The following is a 19,293-nucleotide window of genomic DNA, read 5'->3' on the forward strand; positions in this document are numbered from 1 at the left end:
TCGATTTCCAGCATTGAAAATTAAAGTTTTGAACAGCACTGTGCAATAGAAATAGTTGAGCCACAGATATGAGCCACATTTAAAAAGAACAAAAGAACTGATAAAATTAACATCGATGATATCTTTTATTTAGCCCAACATATGCAACCTATTACCATGATCAACATGCCATTAATATTGTAAATGAGATGTTTTTATTTTTTATTTTTGTATTTAGTTTGCAATTAGTGCAGCTCATCTCTATTTGTACTAGCTGCATTGTAGTTGCTCAGTTGCCCTGAGCGGCTGGGGGCTATCATATTGGAAAGTGCAGAAGTAAACTAAGGTAAAGAATATTTGAGTTCTTTAAAAAAAAAACAGTAATAAACACTTGAGGAATAAAACAAAGTTCAATTTTAATTCTAGTAGTTACAATGATTTGATATTGGACAAATTACCGGACTACTTTTTATGAAAAGTTTCCATTTGATTTTTTATAGAGATTATATTTTTTGTTGAAATATATTCCACTTGTTTATCCAGCATGATTATGTTTTTCTGTATATTCTACAGTGTATAAATCTTGTCTATTGTGAAATCCTTCTCTAAAACTCCAACATCTGGATTTTCTCTGCATCTGCTTGCATTGATAGGTTTGTTGTGATTAACAGTCATTTATGCATAAATTTTTCACATTATAATTTTTAAGTTTATGCTGGACATTATATGTCATAGTACAGCAACTCTGCATTATGTTTTCATCCTCCAAGAACATGAGGTTCTGTTCTATTAAGCTATTAAATTAAGAGAGGATCACCCTTTTTCTGTTGATGCTTGGGTTTTAAGCCATTTTAGCACAGGTCTCCTTTAACTCTTTAACTTATCCCCATATTGAAAGAGAGCACTTACCACTAAGAGATGCTTTTACTTGTAGGAATGGTGTTTCTGGCATCTCAGCTGAAGCCTAATGTGTGCACCAACTCTCTCTACTATGATTGGGAAGGAACTTCAACATTTCCTCAGTGAGACCTCTGGAAACTCAGCTCATAGGTTCTCTGCATCTGTTTACTGCTTGACCTCTTAGCATCTTGTCCTGCACATGGTCAGCTGAGAAATTGTCACAGGCCCTCAGCAGCATTTTATGCAGATGCTTGGAGGACTTCTTGGCACTTTCCTCCTCTCTGATATTTTGCCATCCAAATCCCAACCACTTTCACAGCCCCAGACTCTGACCTCTGATTTCTCCTCCCACTCATATTGAGACCTTTGCTCTCTGACTGGCTCTCTTTCTCTGTGCAGCCATTTGAAAAATTCCCCTAGTGAAAAATCCAGGGTTAATGGAAGTCTTACTTCATGTTCTTCCTTTTTCTTAAATATCATAGTCTGGGCTGATGCATTCAAACATGTTTTTATACCTCTGAAAATACATTTTGCTCCAAATTTATAATTGTTTACAGCTGTTGGATAAGTACGTTTGATACCAGCTACTTTGTTTTATTCAGAAACTATTAAGTTCTTGACATGTATTTCTGCCACTCCCTAATAAATGCGAAAATTTGATTAAATCTCCTTCTAAGTTTAAACTTTCTTTCTGCCTTTTTGTTATTTCTTTGGTCTAAATTATTTTCTCTTCCCTAGATTCCTACAATAGCTTTTAATTCATATCTCCACTTCCAGGACATACTCTACATTAAACAGTTGTCTTTTAGAAACACAATTTCTTTCTCTCTCTCTTTTTCTCTTTCTTCCTTTCTCCCTTTCCCTTTCTCTCTCTCTCTTCTCGTTCTCTTTCTCTCTTCTCGTTCTCTTTCTCTCTTCTCGTTCTCTCTCTCTCTCTTTCTCTCTTTCATCTGTATTTTTAGTAGAGATGGGCTTTCTACAAGGTCTGTGTTTTTTTAGTAGAGACGGGGTTTCACCACGTTGGCCAGGCTGGCCTCAAGTTATCCACTTGCCTCAGCCTCCCAAAGCTCTGGGATTACAGGTATGAGTCACCACAAGTGGCCGCAATTTTGTCACTCTCCTGGTGAAAACTATTCCATCGCTTCTCTTTAAACTTAGAATAAATCTTTGAACTCCTTACATTGACCTGTAAAATTTAGGCTGACATAAGCTTTCTAAATGCTTTTCTATGCACTCTTTGTCCCTGCTCTATGCTTTAGTAGCATTGATTTTTTTTTAAATTTCCTGAACCTGCAAAGCTTTGCCCATAGCAATATTTTTGTATAGTCTGTTTTTTATGAGCATGACATTGTGCTCATCATGTTTCCCCTGACTTCCTTCTCTTGCTTTATGTGACAACTTAAATGTTCTTTCAGTGAGGCATTTCCTGATCACATAGAACTTGACCCTTAATCTCATAGCATCCTGATATTTTGATTCACATCACACCGAAGTATGACTTCCCACTTGTGTACAGATACATGCTCTTATGTAACATCTTTATTTTCTACTAGATATAAACATCATGAGGAGAAGGATCATATCTTTATTTTTTGTCATATTATGCCCAGTGCTTCTTCTTGATATGTAGTGTATTAAATACTTATTGGTGATTGGTGTATACTAAGTGTTAAACAATTATATTTGAGTTAATGAAAACATTAAATAATATTAAACTTCAGAAAGAAAGTGTTTTAGAAATCAACATTTGAAGCTTAATGGAGAATCAATATTTTCAAAGAATTTTAGAAAATTGGAACTGGAAGAAACCACAATCATCATTTTCATGTAATAATCCTTCTGATAACATTGTCTGCACTTAAATCACTCCAGTGTCGAGGAACTCAAAATTTCACAGGGAAGCATATTTTATTCTATCCCTATTATTTAAAAAATGTCTTTCTCATGTTTAAGATAATCTAAGCACTATATTGAATTGTTTTACTTATAATCTTATGCAATAGTTATCTAAATTTTACAAAAAAATGAAAAAATTTGTGCATATATTACGTTGGTGCAAACGTAATTGTGTTTTTTTCATTACTTTTCATGCAGAAACCACAATTAGGTTTGCACCAACATCATATTTTGTTTCATTTGTCATTTCTTCTGAAACCTAAACACTCAAAAGATATAATTAAAAATTATTATTGTATTTCCTTGAATGTTGAAAAATGATACTTCATTTCAGGATCCTTTATCATAACTGGAATTATTTATGTTATATATTGGATTTGTGTCTTTATCCCTGTGTGCTTTTAATGATCCACATTTGCGTGCACTGCAAATAAGAAATTTTGAGTATTAGCCAAAATTTAAAAAATATAAAATAGATTTTAAAGAACCAAACTGATGAAAAAAGTATGTTAGTTAACATTAAGAAAGATGTATTAAACATTTTTGTCCTTATAGTGTTCACATTTTCTCATTAGTTATATTATCATAAAAGAAATGAAAATATATGGATGGATGGATGCATTTAAGTAAATAAAATATATTTTGAAGAAGACTCATATGTAATGTGCAAAATTCAATTTAATTTAGTATGTATGTATATAATCATTTAAATATATAAGAGTTGGAAATATATTTATACTCTATATCAGAATTGAAATTATGATCAAATAAGAAAATATGTTTGAAATCTTTTTTTAATTTTTAATTTTTTTTCTGTTTCTGAATCATTTTTATTACCACTATTATTTAGGACATAGAGGTTTGCCTACAGAGTGACCCACTTTTTCCTAGCTATTTTTGGGTACCATATTAGACACTTCTAAAATTGTAATACCTTTTATGGGTCACTTAGAAACCATTAAATGAGTTATTGTTTCAGTGCAATAAGTTACATTTGCAATATTGCTGCCTATGGACCATTATTAATCTTGGAAAATGAAATAGGTGGTCTAATTACCTGTCTAATTCTTTTCAGATTCTGGCTGAATAAAAATATAAACTAAATGATATAAAATGGTGTTTCAAACATTATGTTAAAATTGACTAGGACAAATATTGTTTAAATTTTCATATATAAAGTCATTGCTGATGTAAAAATATGTAAGCAATCCTTGTTACGATGGTACCATAAGATTATTCATTGGTCTTCCTTCCTCTGTTGTAAACTCAGATATAAAACCTAGTCTTTGTGCTTGCTGTTTTTAGAGAGAAGGTTTCCTTCTATTTCCCAGGCATGATGCAGTGGCACAGTCACAGGTTAATGTAACACTGAACTCCTAAGCTCAAGGGATCCTTCCACCCCAAGCCTCCTGTGAAGCTAGGACTATAAACTTGTGTCACCACAGCTGGCTAATTTTTTAAAAGAATTTTTGTAGAAACAGGGTCTTGCTACATTGCCCAGGCTGGTCTAGAATTCCTGGACTCAAGCAATCCTCCAGCCTCAGCCTTCCAAAGTGCTGAGAATACAGGTGTGAGCCCCCATGTCCGGCCCTAAAATCTATTCTGACATAGACATCTTCGGTGATACAAAGAGAAGTCTCCATTGACCAGAAACAAGATAGAAATGCACAACAGCAGTAGAGTTGTAGCTGGGGGACTGCCTATCTCTGGATCCAAATATGGACAGTGGGAACTGGGAATAGACCTCCTTGAGGGTGAAGAGGGTCAAAGTCATCCCTTACAAAGCGGAGTGGAGAGAGGAAGAAAAAACATTAAAGACAATCACAAGATTTCCAAAAATTTTCATCAAATCAAAAGCATGTTGCCGAATTGATCACAAGTAACTTTTTAAAATTTTAAACAGAATATAACTAAAATTTTAGTTGACATTTATAAAACGTGAAGATTATGAAAAAGTTTAGGCCACTAAAATTGCAAATTTAAGTGATATTAAAATTTTCTAGAGAACAATTTCTAGTATTTTACAAAAAAGAACCATAATAGAATTATTATTAAATATTTTGCTCGTTAATTAAATTCCTTATGCCTCCTTGAAACAAATAAGTCATGTTATAGAGCTGTGTTCTGTTGGTGAATTTTGCCAGAAATTTAAGGAACAGATTTTAAAAAATATATTGGAGAAGCTCAAAAAAAGTTTCCTAACGTTTTTATGAGATAGTAAATTATTGAAAGTTAATTAGAATCATATAACAAAAGAGAATTATAGGCTGAGCATGGTGGCTCACACCTGTAATCCCAGTACTTCGGGAGGCCTAAGCAGGTGGATCGCCTGAGCTCAGGCGTTCAAGACCAGCCTGGGCAACATGGCAAAACCCCATCTCAACTAAAAAATAGAAAACATCAGCTGGGTGTGGTGGTGCATGCCTGAGGTCCCAGCAGCTCGGGAGGCTAAGGCGGGAGGATCACTTGAGCATAGGAGGTCCAGGCTGCAGTGATGCGTGTTTTGTGCCACTGTACTCCAGCCTGGGTGACAGGGTAAGACCCTGTGTCAATTTTTTTTTAAAGAAAGACAATAGAATTACAGATTAATCTATAATTATGGGCACAAAAATCCTAAGTGATGACCCAGGAAAATGGGATCCAGAAATGCTATACAATATTCATCAAATCATACGGTGTTTAGTTTCAGAATTCAAAGAAGTTTCTCTAGCAGAAAATTTAAGAATTTACTTCACCACTCCAATTAACTGAGAAAGTTATATGATTATTACTATATGATTATTATAATAAAGTTACATGATTATTATATGATTTTAAAGTGATATTATTAAAAATAATACCATTTAAAAATAGCGACATGTATTTATGACAAAAGCTGGGAACATAAAAGGACTTCCTTAACCTAGTTTAAATTTCTACTTAAAATGTATAGCAAATATGATTCTTCACAGTGAAGCACAGAAGCACAAAACCTCTCAATGAATTCAGAAACAAAAACAACAGAAAACATTGCTACTATCTGTCCTAATCTGTATTATACCTCAGTAAAGCAAAATTGTATAGTAATAAAGCAAGAAAAAAGGTATAAATGTTGGAAAAAAAGAGACAATTTTACTATTATGTAGTGGTAAAATACATATCTAAGACAATGTATGGAAATGTTACACAAATGAAAATAATGTGTTTTTTTTTTTGGTAGAAGTTCAACAGACAAGCTAAAAACATAACACCAGTGAGCAATGTGAATCCTCCCCACTAAGATCCAGATCTAGGAAAGGAGGTCCCCTCTCACTACTACTGTTCAACAACATTCTGTAAGCCCTAATGTAATGCAGTAGAATTAGAAAAGTAACTAAAAGATATACAGATTGGAAAAGATGTAGTAAAATTATCTTTGTTAACAGATGAGATGATTGTCTCTGTAGAAAATCCTAAAGAATTGAAAAAAAAAAAAAACACTTGCGACTAATGAGCAAGATAGTTTGTAGGACGCAAGGTTAATACAAAAAAAATCACATTTCTATGTATCAGCAATGAATAAATGAGATTTGAAATTAGAAACAGAATACCAGTTACATTACCACCCCAAAAAGAAGCACATAGGTAAAATGTAACCAAAGGTATTCAAGGTCTATAATGAGGAAAACGACAAAACTTTGATGAAGGACACCAAAGAAGAACTAAATAAATGGAGAGAGATTCCATGTTCATTGATAGGAAGACACAGTTATCAATATGTCAGTTCTTTCCAGCTCAGTGTATAGATTCAATGCAATCCCATTCAAAATTCCAGCAAATTATTTTGTGGATACTGACAAACTAATGATCAAGTTTATATAAAAGGGAAACAGACCCAGAAGAGCTAACACAATATTAATGGAGAAGAACAAAGTTGGAGGATTGACACTGCCTGACTTCAAGACATACTATGAAATACAGTAAACAAGACAGTGTAGTATTAGTGAAAGTTAAGAAAAATAGATCAATGGAACAGAGTAAACATCCCAGAAGGAGGCTCACATAAATATAGGTAATTGATCTTTGACAAAGAAAGAAAGACACAAACAATGGAGAACAACAACAAAAAAATATTTTCCACAAATGACGATCCTGTAACAACTGGATACCCACATGCAAAAAAAAAAAAAAAAAAGAAAGAAAAAGAAAAAGAAGAAGAATCTTGATACAGACCTTCCAAGCTTCACAAAAATTAATTCAAAATGGATCACAACTGTCAAACACAAAACCCATAAAAGATAATAGAGAAGAAAGTCTAGGTGAGCTTGGGTTTGGCTATGACTTTTTAGATGTGACACCGAAAGCACAATTCATGAAAGTCATAACTGATAAGATGGACTTCATTAAAATTAAAAACTTTGCTCTGTGAAAGACTATGTCAAGGGATGAGAAAGGAAGCCACAGACTGGGAGAAAATATTTACAGAAGACATATTAACTGCTATTAAAAATATACAAAGAACTATTAAAACTTAATAAGAACACAACCCAATGAGCCAAAGACCTGAACGGACACATCACCAAAGAAGACATGAAAATGGCAAATAAACATGCAAGAAGATGCTTTACATCATATATCATCAAGGAATTGCAAAATAAAACAAGAATGAAATACCACTAAATACATATTAAAATGTCCAAAATCAAAAACACCAAATGCTGGCAATGATGGGGAGCAACAAGAACTCTCATTCATTGCTGGTGGGAATGGAAAATGGTATAGCCAATTTGGAAGAAAGTTTGCCAGTTTTTACAAAACTAGATGTATCCTTACTGTATGACCCATTCATTGTACTCTTTTTGCATTAACCCAAAGGAGTTGAAAATATCTGTCCATACACATCTGCAGATGTATTTATAGCAGTTTTATTCATAATAGCCAAAAGTTGAAAGCAGCCAAGATGTCATTCAGTAGGTGAATGAATAAGCCAATTGTGGTACATCCAGATAGTGGAATAGGATTCATCATTAAAAATGAACTATCAAGCCATGAAAAGACAGGGAAAAAATAAATACATATAACTAAGTGAAAGAAGCCAATCTGAAAAGGATACGTACTAAAAATTCCAGCTATATGATATTCTGGAAAAGGAAAACCTATGGAGACACTAGAAGGATCAGTAGGTGCCAGGGGTTGAGCCAAAGGGAGAGATGAATAGGCAGAGCACAGAGGACCTTTAGGGCAGTTCAACTGCTCTCTATAATACTATCATAGGGGATACATGTTACTTATATTTGTCCAAACCCATACAACACCAAGAGTGAACCCTCATATAAACTATGAACTCTGGATGAAAGTGATCTCTCAGTGTAGGTTTATCAGTTGTAACAAATGTATAATGCCATCTGGTGAGAGATGTTGATAATCGGGGAATCTATGCATGTGTGGGACCAGAGGCTAGAGAAGATATTACTGTACTTTCCTTTCAATTTTGCCATGAACCTAAAATTCTTCTGAAAAACATCAATTGAAAAAAAGAAAATAATAATAATAATCTAAAACCTATGAACAAAAAAATTAGATGTATTTCAATAATTCAAACATATATGTGAAATTCTTTTTGAGAAGATTACAGCATTTTTGTAGGTCTTGAAAGAGGAGCTTGCATTTATGGATAATACATTATAATAAGAATACCAACATTATAATAAGAATACCAGAATACCAACAGAGATCTGCATGGAATTTGTCGAATTGTACTGAAATTAACATCAAAGACAGCAAAGAGAATAAATTTCAAGAAAGGCTTTTGTCTTTTCTGAAATAAGTTTTAAACTGATAAGAACAGATACTACACTTGATCTTAACCAAAAGGCTGAGAAGTGATGAAAAATATTTTAAAAAAAGAAGGGTACTTCCATATCATCAGATGTCAATAGGACTTTAAATCTATAATAATTAAGGTAATGTATATTGTTGCATAGATAATATGCCCTGTTTGCTGATATTGTGAAACATTTTATGTCAAATAGCATGTGTTCAACTAAATTCATGAACAAATAACCTTTGAATTGTAATTTCTATTAATTAACGTCAAATACATCATTAAATTTCCCTAACATTTTTCTAGGAACTTTTTCCTTCAGATATTTTTATCTGAAGAATTAACACATTTAAAAACATGGTCAGGTGCTCTATGTGTGTCTGGTAATTTACATTACTTCTAAAATGAACTAACAACAATATGCAAACCCAAGTACCAGTGGTCTCCTTTTTATTTATTTTTTGACATTGCAGTATTTTCACTGTATTTGTAGAATAATAGTTACACAAGCACACATATGGTATATGTGTATCTGTTATAATATTATGAGTGCAATGAGATCAAGGATGTTATTTGTCTTGCTCTTTGCTTTATAGCTAACAGCTAGATCAATTTCTGGAATATATCATGTGTAAAAGAAATAAACATGGAAAAGGCAACAATTTTCCATTAGAAAGTAAAGCAGTTTCTTTTCTTTATTTCATTTTCTAAAAACATTATATCATGGCAGGTGGGCAAGGAATTTTGTGTTGAAAATGTGAAACATAAGTCATTTGGTATATTTCAACTTTTTAAAAGATATTTTTGGGGAGAAACTGAGTACCAGAAAAAAATCATGGAGTAAAAGCAAGGCAATGTTAACCAAGTGTCAGCTTGCCAATTTTTCTATAGTTGTAAGTCAATAATTCTTTCAGAAATATATCTTGAGATTGAATATATAATATTTACAAGATCTGCAGAAATAGAGCCATTATCTTTGTTATTTTTTTCCTAAGTCATGAATCAAAGTGCTGATGTAGTACAAAAATGTATTTAAGAGGCAAGGTGAATAAAGCAATGGGAAAGCTCTGACGTTTTAAAGGATAAAATTGCAAGACTGTAAACATTTTAATTTTTCTTGAGGGGTGTGTGTGTGTGTCTGTGTGTCTGTGTGTATTTGCATTTATTGGAAAATAAATGGTTGACCACTTTTCATATATGTATTTGCATTTAATATTTTGGTTTACATTGTTCCTCAATGAATTTTCATAGTCTATCTTATTTTGGTTTGGAGAAGAAAAATTTCAAGATGAATGGGCAAATTTTCTTCTAAGTAATCTATGTATTTCTAAATATTTCTCTTATTTTAATGAATAAGGGGATTATAAAATAGAAAACGTTCTATGATTATTTAATTCTTCATGGTACAGAGAAAAAGGAAATTAAAACCAAATTAATCAACTTCCTAAATGAATAATCACATTGTATATTAAATATTATTTAATTGCCATTTTATATGATAACAAAATAACTCTCAATCACCATTATTATGGTGGCTGTACTTTTAGTAGAATTTCCTGTACAGCTGCCTAGAGCATTTTTATATGCTTTTATCAGACAAACAGAAATACCAACATACATACATTCTTTTAACATAAATTTGTCTAATTTGGTGATAAGAATTGAGGTATAGGAGGAGGTAAAAGAGATCTAATGGTTTTTACCCACAGAAATACATATGTGAAATATATTCAGTTAATTTAATATGATAAATATATAGATGGATTAATATAATTTATCATTCAAATCAATCATATATGTTTTTTCTATTTATGATCTTTATTACTATATTATCATTTTTCATAATATCTTAGCTCAGTGCTAGATTTTTATATAGAATGAAAGAAAGGAGGGCATTTGATCTATTTTAAGGAATATATTTCCATTGTTGTACCCACAGTTATTTCTAAAATAAGAGAAATGGCCTTGAATTCTAAGATGTGTGTCTAGCTCTTCACAATTACCAGATTATGCTAAGTAAAAATTATGCAGAGTAATGGAACATTTAAATTTTATATTTGTTTTCCATTCTAATATAAAATAAATAAACCATTTACACCCAAATATACTCTATTATTTTCAAGGAATCTAGAATGTGAATAATTTGTAATCTAGTATATTACATAATATTTGTGAACATTTCTTCATTACATTTTGCTAGCTTAAAATTAGCTATGATTATATAAATTTTTATTTCATCTTCCTGATAAATTTACCACATTCTCTGCATCTGAAAATGCATTTTATGTGTAGATTTTCATTTCTTCTCACCTTATTTTAATATTTTATATATTTTCCTGCTACCACACCTATGACTGTTCAATAACTCCAATTATAATTTAGATATTTCTTTTAAAATTGACTTGCTTAGGAGAAAATGCAGATCATGTCAATGAACTAAAATATTTCTCTTCATGGTTTTTGTATCTTAAATTATCTTTATTTTTGTTGTATTTTCATGATTTAATATTAAACTTAGTCATTTGTATGATACAGGTTTATATTTCTTAGTTTATGTAATCCATAGGCACACAGGAGTCACTGCTTAAGAAACCTGTGATTAGAATATTCATGCAGCTCTTTACTTTTGCAATATTATCTTAACATTGTTATTGCCACGTCTGTCAAGAACACTATAGAACTCTTGCTGTGAAACTTGCTTACATAGTCAGATGTGAGGACAAAAATATTGATTAAATCATGGATGATTTTCTAGTACCACAGCTGATGCTTCATGTTTACTTATGGTTATCAAATTTTGATGATTAATCATTTTATGACATATGCAATTGACACACTCAAATAGCAAAAATTAATAGTGACAAGGTATTCAAATTTAAGAAGTGTCTTCCACTTTCAGAAATGCCCATTTTGAAAAATGCTGATATTAAGTAAAAAGAAAGTGGTCTAAGTTATTTAGGTAAATTTGCATGTGTACAAGCAGAAAATTGACAGAGTTTGCGTTTTTAACTATAAACATAATAGAAACATCTCAGTGACCCATACAAAATCTAAATTTCCCCTTTCATTGAAAATAATGTAAGAACATAAATGCCAATAATTTGTACTATAACTTTTACAAAAGTATACTTTATTTGTATCTTTTCATGGTAAATAAAAATAGCTATATGTATTATAATATTCAGTAACTCGTTTATGTATTATAGAATTTCTGGCTCAGAAACAAAGAATGAAATGTGCTTATGGGAGGGAGAGAGAAGGGGAAGGAAGGGAAGAAGGAAGGAAGGAAGTAAAGAAGGAAGGAAGGGAGGGAGGGAAGGAGGGAGAAAGGAAAAGAAAAGAAGTTGCTGAGTTGCTTCTTTAACTTCTTTAAGACATTAAGTGCGGAATTGGAAGCCACCTACCCTGCTGAATCTTCTGCTTACATGATATACTTCATTGCATTAAATCTGCTTGAGCTCTGCTCTTCACATTTTAGCAATGTTAGCTTTATTTATTAAATTTATTTTTAAAAGTCTATCACCTCTTGGTACATAAAAATAAGTGCCTTCATTTATTTAAGCTATATTGTCAAATATTATTTCTGGTCATGGAATCAAAAATTTAGAGTTTTTCTACAAAATCTAAGGTTGAGTGTGTATGTTTTTTATTAAAAATATTAAATTTTTTAAAAGACATCAGAAATGTTGACTCAGCAGTAATGAAGTTTACAGGCATAATTTCACAAGCCAAAAGATGCCCACAAATATTTTCAACGAGGGGCTAGTGTCTGATGGGTTTTATTTGCACTAATTTGCAAATCTAATTTACAATGGTTAGAACACTAAGGGACTTTATCAAATTAGGATATTAAAACTTTAGATGGTCTATTGATGTTTCTACTTAATTTCATAAGTTATCTACTAACTGGTCATATATTGGAGAAACTTACCTATACAGGGATTAAATATAAACTGCATATGATGGTGTTTTGCTTGTTATTAAAATGTTATACTCCATTATTAATATCAAAAATTAGAATCACATTCATCATTTAAGAGAGTTCCAAACTTTGTTGTATTTTAATTTAACCATGGGATGAGATATTTTGGAGTCTGAAAGCAGTTATTCACTGAGCTACAGAATGGTTATATTACATTAGGAAAGTCTGAAAATGGGTGATCGAGTGTTTCTGAATGATCCACCCTGCAAAATTCCAATATTACCTTTGTCTTTTCTTCTCCTATATACCTGCTAATGCTCACTTCCAAAGTGTATCTACTTCAACTGACACCAGCACTTGGACCTAATGGTAGACGAGGTCTTTGCCACTATTTAGCCCATTACCAAGGTGGCTACATGCAGCCACCAGCCTTCTCTGCTGGACCACCCTTCCCAAGTGGCCATCTTCATGCACCTTACGTCTGATTCTGCAGAGAGAATAGAGAATTTCTTGACTTGGCATGCTTTTTGCATTTACAAATCAAATCTCTATTGTCTGCATGCAGCCCTACCTTCCTTATACCACAATTATATAAAAGTTCCTCTTTAAAACAAATTTATCCTATTTTTTTCTTGATCTTATTTTCTTCAGCTTATCTGGAATCTGAACTTTGTCATAAAAATTATTGTCTCTCTTCATACATTCTCCAACTTTTTCTTTCTTTATATTGGTCCCTTCAATGTAGGCGATTGCATATACTCAAGTCTTTGAAAGAATTACAAACCCAAATATGGCTAGGCCAATACTGCCTGCTCTTACAATTCTAGTTTTTGTCTTTAACTATTTTTCTTGCAAATTCCTTGGGTTTCATATTCTCAAGTTACTCATTGCTATGTCCAATTCCTCAATTGTCATTTATTTTAACTTAATAAACACTCATAAAATGAATACTATATGCTCAGCACTATTCTAAGCATTATGTATATATGTATTATATATGTGTATATGTTATCTCAGTCCACCTGTTTTTTAATATCTTGCAAAAAAGTTTTTATTTCTGATTATAAAAGCAATATTTACTTATTCCAGACAAAATTTTAGACCACGTAAAGTAAAACACAAAAGTTATCCATAATCTCTGAAACAAAAACTATTCACTGATAATATTTTGCTCTATTTTGCATATTTTTTGATTGCATGTGTGTATACATGTTTATTTTTGTACATATAATGTTGTGTGTTTATTTAAATGATCGTAACAAAGACTTGTATAATACTCTCTGTTACACATTTTTTCTAAGCAAAAACTAACTCATCTAATTTCACCATCAACTTTATACATTTCACAAAGGAGGAATCTGAAGAAAAAGATTTAGGTAACTTGCTAGGTGACAGAACTAATATTGGCATTTCGGTAGTCTGTCTCCAGAGTTCATAATGTCTACAATGTATCTTATACAACTTTGTTTTGAACACACACACACACACACACACATACACACACACCCCATGGTCTCATAAATACGCTAAATAGTATATACTTATATACTAAATATATGCCGATGTATGTTATATAGTCACAATTTTGATGTCTATGCAGATTTGAGCATTTTTCACCAAAAATGTATTTTTAATATTTTACAAATATTTTAAAACACCATTTAATAGATTCATAATATGTTAAGATATGAATATACTATTTTAAAAAATTACTTTCCTATTGTTAAACATTTAGTTTTATCCTTTCAAATTTTAAAATATTATAAGTATTATTGTAATAAACCACCATGTTTATATAATTCTGTTCTCATTTCTCATTAACGTAAGATAAATTCTTAGAAAATGGAAACTGAATTGAAGGTTGGACATGCTAACAAGTCATGGCAGATATTACCAATTACCAATACTCTCTCAAGAAAAGATAATTTCCTCTGCTTCATGTTAGACCTAGGTCTATCATTTGGCATTCATTAAATAAACAAATGTATGGTTCCTTTTTCTGTTTCAAACATGGTGCAATTTCTGAAGACACAGTAGGCATGACAGAAATGGCCACTGAAATTTGCGTGTGATTGTGTCTACTGGGGAGGGTAGTGAAGCAAAAATTAAATGAAAATATAAATAAAATTACATAGTTTTGAGTCCTCAACAGGAAATGTACAGATACAGTGCAGAAAATGAGGGGAGTCAAAGGCCGGGCCCGGTGACTCACACCTTTAATCCCAGCACTTTGGAAGGCCATGGTGGGCGGATCACTTGAGTTAAGGAGTTCAACACTGGGCCAGCATGGTGAAATCCCATCTCTACTAAAAATACAAAAATCAGCCAGACATGGTGGTGCCACCTGTAGTCCCAGCTTCTCAGGAGGCTGAGGCAGGCGAATCACTTGAGTGCAGGAGGTGGAGTTTGCAGTGAGCCGAGATCGTGCCACTGCACTCTAGCCTGGGTTACAGAGCGAGACTCTGTCTCAAAAAAGAAAGAAAGGGAAAAAAAGAAGTAAATGAGGGGACTTGAGTCTATTTGATGGTTAGTATTAATTGTAATAACATAAAGAATCTCATGGCTGAGAACCATAGTTTGACTAGGAAATCCAAATGGCTTCAAAAAACCCTCCCCATGGATCTTTGCTTTGAAAAGAGAAATTTCCAAACATATGAATAATTTGATAAGTATAGACTACACATTTAGTCTAGCATCCTAGTGTCATTACTACTCAGTACGAATTTTAATTTCCTCTATAAATCACTTAGCTTCACCAAAGACCAAGCTTAAATTTGTTAGATACTTTCCAATCTGTCTTGCTTTTAATATAGTGTATTTCTTCCCCCTCCTTTTCTTACTCTGCTTGGATTCCTTCCGCAATATTCTACTGCTCTTTATTTTTATGCCTTTTCAACACCATGGATGCTTCATGTCCTTGTGGTATTACTCCAAATGATCACTTAAGTTCGACTGCAGAGGACAGGCAGAGCTTGAGATGAGCTTTTGCGGCATGCTGCATGCTCCCTCTTCCCAGCCATTGCCTTAGGGCCAGCTGGATTTGCAGCGATATACTTACATAATTCTGATTTAATTTTTCTTGTGGGAAATTATGCGAGTTCAGGAGCTCTACATTCTTTTACTGAAATAATTATTTTCAAATCCCTGAAAGCATTTACATACTTCAACGGAGGTAAAACATTCATTGCAGGAGTAGTAAGATGTCCACCACTAAATTATTTTAAAGTGAGGTTTAATTTTTTTCTTAATATGTTTCTTCTTCTGTAAGGGGAATTGGTGCTTATATTTAGAATCATGAAGCAAGAAACTATTCCCAATACTTATATGCTAAGCTGGAAAAGAACTAGAAATATATGCTTTGTCTGTTTTCTTAGGTATATTATTGCAGTTAGACTTCTGATAGTTTTTTTGTTATTATTATGGTTGAAAGTCTGCTCAATGTGTTTAATTTCTTTAGAAGACAAGCTCCCATCTGCAAGGAAATTATATTGTGTCATGACTGAGCATGCAGAAATTATTTTTCAGAAAAGGGAGGAAAGCAGGGGAGGGGAAGAGAGAGAACTATAAAAAGTAAAGAATCCAAATCTCCAGTAGCAAAACAAGGACAGGAATAGTTTGTGGACATCCCATTAGAACACAATATACTATTCATAAGTTTTATAAACTCACTTACTTTGCCTTCCAGAATCAATCATGTTAGTTACTACTCAAGCCTTTCTTAGTTTTATTTTCCTTTCCTAAATTATATAGTCTTATCAGAAGGACTTAAATACTGTGTTTCAAAAGATGCTATTTACTTAGTTATTTTAAAATCCTTGTCACATCTGAATAAATGTTTCTTCCATTGAAAGTGAAAACATTTACTGTTTGCCCATAGATAAAAATGGGCAAAATATTGGCATTATTGAATTATACTATTTTTTCTTTTCATTGTTTTTTATTGATTTCTATCCTAGAGAAACAAAACAAACAAAAAAACTGGCTGTAACAAATTATATCCCAATCCCATTTCTTTTTCATTCTTGAAGATCTTTGAGTCCCACATCTGTATCCTTCCTAAATCCCCGATTTCCTTTTTCTTCTTGGACTTTCAGATTGTAGTATTAGCATGTAAGAGTGATAGCAAAAAGACTGCACAATGTCAGTGAAGGCTTAGGTGAAATCAAACTGTTACGTCATTTGACATCTAAAATAGAGATGCCAAATGTGTAGCCTAGTAATTGTGTTTGCATTCCTTCTAGCAAAGTGGCTCCATTTTAATCTACCATAAATTTTCTGGAGGGCCCCAGGCCCCACTTCCAACTAGTAACTTTGCTCCTGTCTTTATGATGTATTTGAAAGTTCAAGTAATTAGTTTGTATATGCAAGAAGATTATGTTTTGATCTGACATATTATTACAGAAAGAGCTAAAATCCAAAGTTAGGCATATTAATCTACAAAATATATTACTATGAATTAATGTATTTAGCAATATCCTTAGGGTTATTTGTTCAAGATTCCATCTGAGAATACTCTCTACCTGGAAATAATAGATTTGTTTTTTCTGTGAGCACATATATGCTAAAGCTACAATAAAATTACATTAACTTGATTTATGATATCCATAAAGAAAAGCATGATATTTCTGTCTACCTAATTACTAATATTGTTGGCTTCTTATACTAGTTAATAATCATTTTTATTTTTCTTACTTTAGATGATACCTTCAGCTATACGACTGACCCTTCAAAGTTTGAAAGTGGAATAGAAAAACTTAAAGACTGCATTTTCTGATTGTCACCTGGCTCTGTTATTCTCTGTTCTATGGCATTGCTAGCCTCTCAGCTTAACTACTTGTAGATTATGAGTGTCAAGTAATGTTGCTCTTCTATGCAAATATTTTCCTCATTTTAGATAACCTAGGCATCTAGATAAAGTTATAATCAAAATTATTGAGAGTTTTTCTATCTGTATGTTTAATGATTTATGTTATTGTTTCAATCATTAACTTTATCGTTATGATTTTATCATTTTCTAGCCTACATTATATAGGGTACCATGGTTCTTTTATTTTTAAATTATTATAGCCTTTTTATCAGTTTGGAAATGCAGATATCCTATACAATTTCATATGGCATATCATGTTTATACAAGATTTGAATGATTTTAAACCTGTTCATATTTTGCTTTAAAAGAGGAATACAGATGAATGTGTTTGGTTGCATATATGTATAACATTGAACCAATAAGTAAAAGTGGCTTTCATTCCTCTACCTTCCTATGGGATAGCAGGATGCTGAGCTCAGCCAACCCATAGCTGATTTTGGAAGTTATGTCCATGTGTACTGCCAAATATGAACATAAAGCTCACTATATACTTATAAAATTCTCCTAGAAAAAGTATCTATGTAGCAAGGCTTAAAAAATGAGTTTCATGCTAAGAATTAAGCCTGGTGACCAAGTTAGTCTTTGGTATGCATTTGATACCTGCCATAGATAGGAGGTGCGCCTACAGCAAAATGGCTCAACATGTAACAATGCCACTCGGTAGCAGATGTTTAAAAATAGCCAATCTTAATTAACTGCTTTCATATGCTGTCCACTGCGCTCAGTGGGTTTCATGGGGTGGTGTTATTATCACTATTATGTAGATGAGCAAATCAAGGTTCTTAGATATTCTGGAATTTGTTCAGTTTCACATGATTGGAACATTGTGGTCTTGTCTTTCAAGTCCATGTCTACCATACTCCACAGACCCTTTTCTGTCCACATTGTCACCTATAATTCTGAGCTCCAATATGAAGACTTCACCATATTTGAAAGAGAATAGTGGGAAGTCTGATGCTCAATTTTGTATACAAAACAGTTGCCTCTGTGACATTGCCACTGCTGAAATAAGGAAATCCCCTTTTGATTCAGGGTATTATTTAATTATTGCAAATCTCCTGTCATAGATCTGATACTCAAGTTAAAAAATTAGGCTCAGGTTCTTACCTATGATTTTGCTTTTTATAGTACTTTGAAACCTACAAAATTTACATTCAACATTTACACATACAAAATTCATATAGTCTTTCAAAACTAAGATTGCATAATTTGATGGCTTGAAATTTTAAGTATTACAATATAAACAGCAGAGACTTCATGTTTAGGATTAATAATTTTTAGTAAATGACATTATCCTTTGCATTATCATTTCTTGGTGTTTTGTATTTATATCACATTTATTTTTATTTTTGAAATTTCACATTTCATCTCATTTTTATATGTTATTTGTTTAAAGGTAAGGTTTTAACAAAGGACGTTGCATAAAATAAGATGTTTTTAAATAGAACTTAGCAAAAAATATTAAATCATATTCAGTTTAAATTCAATTTATATGTTTTCTTACAGGAAATATTCTGGAAATCAATGTATTTTTTCCCAACAGAGAAATTTTTAATTATTATTTATAGAAACTATAAATAAATTTAATATTTAAAGCATTAACATTTTTAAAGAACATAAACCAGTGATTGGCTTGCTTATTTCAAATCTGACCAGCTGATATTATTTTCTTCAGTAGTATGATAGTAAAATATATACCAACATTCTTTCACACTGGCCAGACACAAATCCTCTCTCCTCTTCCCTATGGCAGAGAGTAACTTGCTATTTCTATGCTAATGTGACGTCCTTCTTAATGTTATCAACACACAAACACACATACAGATACCAGTAAAACACAAAAACATCAATAACAACAACAAAAAACCCTATACCTTTGAAAAACTTAATATTTTGAAGCCATTATTTTATACTCACTTCTGCTTAGAAATGTTAAAACGTATTATG

At 32.1% G+C, this 19,293-nt stretch overlaps 1 protein-coding gene and 1 pseudogene across 12 annotated transcripts in view; one reads left to right on the plus strand and one right to left on the minus strand.

The window, feature by feature from the left end:
- The window catches only part of CCDC102B (coiled-coil domain containing 102B), a 376,391-nt gene extending 357,797 nt beyond the window's left edge, over positions 1-18,594 (plus strand). For 10 of the 12 annotated variants that reach the window (XM_063716943.1, XM_063716941.1, XM_054538070.2 and 7 more), the window contains one exon: positions 17,177-17,402. In XM_063716943.1, coding sequence (XP_063573013.1) covers position 17,177 — 1 coding nt within the window. In that variant the 3' untranslated portion in view covers positions 17,178-17,402. Of the gene's footprint in view, positions 1-17,176 lie in introns of all 12 variants that reach the window. The other 2 variants (XM_054538072.2, XM_063716950.1) reach the window with 2 other exon arrangements.
- On the minus strand, positions 8,518-8,620 carry LOC112130019 (U2 spliceosomal RNA; annotated as a pseudogene).
- Positions 18,595-19,293: the final 699 nt, after the last annotated feature.

The sequence above is a fragment of the Pongo abelii genome, chromosome 17 (genome assembly GCF_028885655.2).
Source record: "Pongo abelii isolate AG06213 chromosome 17, NHGRI_mPonAbe1-v2.0_pri, whole genome shotgun sequence".
Classification (NCBI taxonomy): domain Eukaryota; kingdom Metazoa; phylum Chordata; class Mammalia; order Primates; family Hominidae; genus Pongo; species Pongo abelii.